The sequence below is a fragment of the Adiantum capillus-veneris genome, chromosome 18, assembly GCF_014529385.1.
Source record: "Adiantum capillus-veneris isolate H3 chromosome 18, ASM1452938v2, whole genome shotgun sequence".
NCBI classification, from domain to species: domain Eukaryota; kingdom Viridiplantae; phylum Streptophyta; class Polypodiopsida; order Polypodiales; family Pteridaceae; genus Adiantum; species Adiantum capillus-veneris.
Window position 1 is genome coordinate 55,032,349 of NC_140948.1, and position 7,007 is coordinate 55,039,355.

Sequence of the window (7,007 nt, forward strand, 5' to 3'; positions counted from 1 at the left end):
AGGTTCTTTATCTAAACCAATAACAAACCAATGATGTGTAAGTTGCGATAATAAGCTCATAACCTTAGGTGTGAGCCAACTAGTTTCAATGTTGATCCAACTTTGAGGTATGCTACTAATTTTGCCAAGAAAGACAACACTTAGTGCACAGGCCAAGTTCTATTGAACTTCTTACTCCAGTTGGAGCTTTAAGGCCAAGTTTGCCAGACAATTTAGTAAGGCTGCAAAGGCTAGATGTGGATTAAGAGGGTGGAGACAAATATGATTAAGACCCTTACTAAGAAGGCCTCTAACAATAGAGTCTGTAATAATTGTCAAATCAGTATTGCAAATGTGTTCACCAAAATCAATAAATTGCTTGTATTAGTTAGGAAACATATGACATCTACATTCAAAAACCACATCCCTAAGAAGAAAGTCATTAGAAGACACAATAGATTTAATTGAATCATGATACTTCCAACCAAAAGTGATATTAAGAAGCCAAACGTGAGTCCCAGAAAGCGCATCAAAGCACTTAGTCATAACACTTCTAGGTGAAATATATTCTATAAGTTTGCTAGTAAAGAAGCAGTGAATAAACACCCCATCATCTGTACCATCCTTCTCGGGGAGGCAAAGTCGTCCACCTTCCTTTCCTTAAACCTGCAAGTTCACATATCTAGTAAATGTTTGACTGGAAAACCTATGCCTCTGCCTCTCATAAAGCTTTTAGATTTTCCTCTCTTAAATACAGAATCAGAAGACAAAGAGGGAGTTAAAGTAGTGAATGAAGAGTATGGAGAGATAAAAGTATTGGGACGGTTGAGGGATTGTGACTCCTCGTCTTCAATATTCGGTTTGATGAGACGCCTTTGTAGCCACCATAAGTTGTCAGGAGAGTGCCACATTCATCAAACCCTAGCTCCTTAAGAATGTCACACATTAATGACCGGTATTGAATAAAAGCAATTTGTGCTCCAACAAGCTCCTTAGCTTGTCCTCCAAGCCACGAACACAAAAGGGAGAGATGAAACTCTAAAGCATTCTTTGGAAATATCATCTCCAAACTATTGAGAGCATCCAAATGGCATGGTCAAGCCAGATGATGCTCGACTCACATGTAGCCTCCTTAGGATCCAGGAAGTGGCATGCACACTTAAGGTAAGGTCTAAAAACATTCCAAAGAGTCTCTATATAATACTCAACATTATTTTTCTTGAAGGTCATAGTATCCTTGGTTTTTACATGAAGACCTGCATTAGACCCACACTTCTTATCATCTAAGAAGTGGGTAACTTAATAAGTTTACCTTTGTCAAGGAATTGAACACCTTTGAAAATTTTCAATATGCACTTCTTTATAGCGGCTGCTGGGAAGTTGACGAGGAAGACCCAAGTTTCCATGGAAATGTTCGAAAATAAGACGTAGCTAAATAGATAATTGAGTAGATTATTTAATGGAGAGAGATAGATTTACATACACGAGATTATAGAGTAGAGGAGAGAGAGAGAGAGAGAGAGAGAGAGAGAGAGAGAGAGAGTACATACGATATACGTGGTTCACCCAATGTGGGCTACGTCCACGAGAAAACAGCCACTCAATGGCTTTAGTACTTCAAAACAAGTAGTTTACAAAGGGATTATACCCTTAATAGAGCTCCCACCTTGCTTCACTCTCACCACCTCACACTCACCTTGTTGCATCAACTTCACACTATGAAATGTGTGTAGAAATGGCTTCCTTTTATAGGCCAAAAGGGCTGCTTTCTCTCATGAGAGGCAACCATGTGTAGCCGCCCTTGTGTAGATAAGTCCAAATCGGACCCTTCAATCCGCCCATGTGTGGCCGCCCTTGAGAAGACAAGTCCGCTTTTGAATTCGGCCACCGGTCACCGGCCATTGACTTCCGACCACCGGCCACCGGCCAACCGATCGGTTGTTTTCCGACCACTTTCCGACCGTCGTCCGGTCATAATATTCCGATGAAGGAAAAAAAAAAGTCTCGGGGGCGGGCCCCTAAAGTTGCCCCTGATTTTTGGCTGTGAAAGGTTTCCGACGAGTGATTTTCCTTCACACACGATGGCTTCTCCTCATAATGGGGGCCTTACAAATGTGCGCTTTTACCACAGAAGATTACAAGGTAAAGCATGCTCCATACTTAACAAGAAATGGGTGCCAATGAGCTTTTATTTGGAAGCAACCATAGCTTATGCTCCACACCAAGAGATTACACCTCTATCTATCGCGTTGGTAAGAAAGGATAGACCCAAGAGACTTTTGGAACCACTTCCAGTAGGGAAAATTCACTAAGAGAACATAGGTCTCTTTGAAATTCTTTTACAGCCTCCAAAGCGGCAACATACCTACAAAAGAGACTATTTGTAGGTAGTGCCACAGGGGCAGTCAGAGTTGACACAAAGATGGGGCTAGCTCCACAAAACTTCCTAGGTTGATTAGAAAGTTCTATACATGTAGATAAGGAATTAACCAGATCCTAATTGTGAGATTTAGCCATCCCTGAAAGATTGCCATATCTTTAGAGAGTGAGTGCACGCTTTAACAATTTTCTTCGGTACTAGCCAAGCCTGAGAGGTTAAAACATGTTCTTTGCCTTTATCTTTGGCATTCGGAGAAGCAAGAAGTGTTTCCAATTGCAATTGCTTTGCTTTGCCTTAATTCATCCAACCATCAAGGTGGAAGCTGAAGCACTCTTGGTTTGTACCTCAGGAGAAGATTTTGGAGGTTATGGACGCTAAGAGGAAATGACATATGGAGGAGGTGGCTGCACATTTGGTTCCGAACATTTGGACTGCATATGATCAAATTTGCCACAACGGAAGCAAAAATTTGCAAATTTACCCCATTTAAGTTTGAATGGGCGCTTTCGAACCACTATATCTTGAGAATCAACCGAAATGTCTGCTGGTGTAGGGATGTCAGTGTCCCACAAAATACCAAAATGATGTGTTGGCATCTAGCTTAGGAGGGCAAAAGACCTTGCCCAAGTGGTAGCCAACAGGGGAAGAAAGTGATGCCAAGTGCGAGAAAAATCCACCACCTCAACCCAAATAGGGCACTTATCGCGAATAGGCTGATAATCCTTGGTGAGAGCCTAGGGCAATACATGAGTCGTTTGCGTGTTGAAGAAGAGTAGACATTTCAAGAAAAGCATCTCGAGCATCCATGTCTGCTAGTAAGACCTCAAAAAATCCTCTTGTGTCAAAGTAAACCCCCCAAACTGCTTGCCGCAGAAAATCAACCCATTGAGCTACATCTCAAGCAGTAAAAGAGAATCATCGCATTGTGGGCATATTGAGCAATAGGATCCCTAAGCTCCTTTATCGGAATATGCACTTCCATGATAGGAACAAGCCCTTCCCAAGCCTGGCGTGCATCTTCAAAATCCTCATATAAACATTCTTTGATAAGAGTCAAAGCATCCATGGCCGAGCTCTCCATGGCTTTCCGACGCTTGTAGATACACTATTCACTCCAATTCATCAGCAGCCGATGAGATCACACATCCAACCTATGGCTAAATTACACAGTACATACCACACCCACACACACACACACACACACACAAAGGGGGCGAAGGTTGTACAAGAAAGTCGGGGGCTGGTGCTGGCTGCTGAAGCCACAAGTTGAGATGCTGTCAGACCACACAAGCTGAGGATGGCACACAGGTGACAGCAGATGTCGTGCTGGTGACTGCAAGTGCCCACTCTCTCTCTCTCTCTCTCTCTCTCTCTCTCTCTCTCTCTCACACACACACACACACGCACGTGCTTGCACAACGCTGCTCTCCACATACTTTGAATTTTTGTTTGTTATATGAGGGTGCCATGCTAGGTTTGTCTGCAACAAACTAGGATATGGTTTCTAATATTTGGATAAAATAAAGGCCTTTTAACTCTTTGCAAGCTTTGCAGAAATCATTACATGCATACCATAGGCAAAGTCTATTGAGAAGAAAATGCCAAGTGAAGTCTTTTGTACGCACTACCTAAACCTCCTCTTTCAAAGCTTTTCAGTTTCTAAACCATCACCCTTCACTTTCACATCTTCGAAGGTTTTTCCCCCCAAAACCATAGAGACCTACTACTATTATAAGCTATGGAGGGTTGTTTTTGCCCCAAAACAATAGAGACCCACTACTGATATTCAAACTTACTGAAATGAGTTACAAACACGAAGAAGGTGAAAATCATTAGTCCTCTCGTAGCCTAAATGACAAAATCATAGTGCATACAAAGATAGCCCACAGTGCCATGACAAAGCAAAGCGTCCTAGCTTTTGCATTCAAGGTAGGCTTTTCCTCACCCCATATTTTAAAAAACAGGTCAATGATACTCTCGACAGTTCGACATAAATTGTATAAATGTCTCTAGACGGTGTATATTGTCTGCAGATAGCTCCTTTGATAAGCATACACGTAAAGCCAGTTATGTGGCAAACAAGAACCAATCCATCATAAGTTTTCTGCGCCATGACAAATACACCTCTTTTACTAATGAATAATGTACAACTTTATGCGAATAAATCTCATGATCTTGTACACGGACTCTTTACCACGCAGAAAGTGGGACAAAGCCCAACGCATGCGCTAATCTGAATCCTAGAAATGTAACATAAAGCGTCAAGAGCCCAAAACCAAGCAATTTGGTCGGTTGCATACTTTTGAGAGGGAGTGTAACCAAGGCCCAGAGAAGGCCTGTGACCAAAAACGCCATCGTATAATAAATGCTGTTGTCATGCGGAACAGGGAAGGCATGAGGCCGGGATCCCCAACTCCCCAAAACCAAAGAGATACCTAACCCAATCAAAGTGTTGAACATGGGGCCCGCATAGCAGCCTGATATCGCTATCTGCACACCATCACCTCCGTTGCAGGCGAGCGCTATGTTCGCCATCAAATCTCCCATAGAGTTTCCCCATGCAAGCACAGTTAACCCTAGTATAGATGGCTCTATCTCCAGCATCGTACCAAATGTCACTAGTAGGGCCACAAGCTCATTTGCAATGACAAAAAACCATACAATACTCATGAAAAATCCTCCAATAACCCAAGGAAATAAAAACCTTCTTGGGGGTCCCTCTGGTTTGGTCGAGAAAAACGCCAGCATTGCAAGGGTGAGACCAACCAACACAGCCCCGATATACATAACCTTATTTGCACCAAATGTTCTGTCATCTTGAGAGTCGACCACAAGAGCAAAGAAAATTGGAGCCAACCCTGCACTTGCTAAGGCAAATCTGCACGACCACCTGTTCTCTTCGACAACCGGGATGGTAAGCCGCCTTGGAAGTGATAAGGGCCATTGCATCACATACACACACATGCTGCCTGCAGCTAGCCAGCCCTGCACCTCTTCATCCTCACCCCATCCCCACAGAGGCCTTGGGCTTTCTCCTCTTTTTGCAACAGATTGTTGCGAATATATTGCCACATTTGAAGCCCACCTCCACTGAGGTAAAGTCTTCACCTCACCTCCCCCTTCCGTCATTGGCAGATGTGTTGTGTCCAACAATGGACTATGAAGGGAATCATCCTCTTCTTCGGGTACCGATGGGCCTGAAGTGAATGGCAAAAGTTGTATCTGACTCCATTGTGGCCTCTTTGGTCTCTTCCTCGAAAATTCTGATGCAGCAACTGCAATGGCATATAATCCATAAATGCATAGAAAAGACAAGGCACTCCATACGTACACATGGCCAACCAATAAGATCACTGTCAAGGACACAATTGTTAACAAATAGAAGCAGACATCCCTTATGAAGCTCCGCTTGTCAAGCTCCACCGTTTGAGAATTTGTGATGCATAGGCTAACCAATCCAGCAACAACAGTTGTGACAAACACACCACCTCCAAGCACACTATTGAGTCCGACCTCTCCAACACCAGCCCCAATGAAGGCAGCAATACTTGCAAAAACATCAGGTGCACCATTACCAAGTGGCAACAAAGTAACACCAGCAACAGTGGGGGGGCAATTCAACAGCTTTGAAAGCTTCTCCAGCGAGCAACAGAAGTAGTCAGCTGCTGTGTTACCAAGGGTGTAGAAGAGGATCAAGAGCCATAGCGTAAGCACCATGTAGCCAATGATGGGGAGCTTGCCACAGGTGCAGAAGAAAAACCTAGTGTAATCAATGACGGAGGCTGACTTGCACTGAGGAATGGCCTTCACATAATCACATGCTGTCGCAAAACCTATATGTTTAGTGACCCCTTCACAAGGGAGACCCTCCGCACTGAGTTCCTCGCCGTTGCTGCTGCTGTTACTTGCCTGTGTGATTGAGGTTTCAACCATTGACCTACCATTTTGAGACAATGCTTGATCAGATCCAGCTTGCATGAGACGAAACATTCTGATATTAGATGGCTTGTGAACTTTCTTTGAATGTGAAAAATGTAGGTTTAGGTCATCAATATCCTCACGCATGTGAATTGATGGTACAAGCTCTCCACCATCAAAACTCAGCAAGCTTCTCTGGTGAGAAGATGCGAAAGGGTCGAATTCTGCAGGTTTATGCTTTCGAAATCTCGAAAACCCTTCTGTTACGTAAACTCTCTGTTTAAGGAAATACAAAAAGAGGAAGAAGGAGGCGACTTGGCATACCATGCGCAGGGGCGATGAGGGCCGTTGCCCAACATTGTGTCGAGCCATAAGCGCAGAGCGACCAACGGCTGCAGGTTCTGGGGCTACATGGAGTCCATCGCTGAATAAGACGCTGATCGTCGAACGCTCTGTCGTGGAGGAAAAGGTATAGCGTGCGTGTGCGCGTGGCATAAAAGAGTTCGAGTACTCTAAGAAGGTCTTTAATGAACCCAAGGGGGACGGGCATGCTCAAATGGATCAATGGTGGAGGAGGAGGAGGAAAACCCCAGGCGCGACCGTCAGATTCAATAGTTGCTTCGAATTTACTAGTCTGCTCGAATTTACAAATTTATCCCAAATTTACTAATCGATCCACATTTACAATATGACATATCAATGAACGCATGCGGACGTAGTGATTAGTGCA

At 43.8% G+C, this 7,007-nt stretch overlaps 1 protein-coding gene across 1 annotated transcript; it reads right to left on the reverse strand.

Moving 5' to 3' along the window:
• Positions 1-4,471: 4,471 nt before the first annotated feature.
• On the reverse strand, positions 4,472-6,779 carry LOC147435686 (cation/calcium exchanger 4-like). The gene is made up of 2 exons (XM_086488678.1): positions 6,602-6,779; positions 4,472-6,296 (listed from the first exon to the last, which is right to left on the reverse strand). Exons 1-2 carry the CDS (start codon positions 6,634-6,636, stop codon positions 4,550-4,552), a joined length of 1,782 nt encoding a protein of 593 aa, XP_086344804.1. The 5' UTR covers positions 6,637-6,779; the 3' UTR covers positions 4,472-4,549.
• Positions 6,780-7,007: the final 228 nt, after the last annotated feature.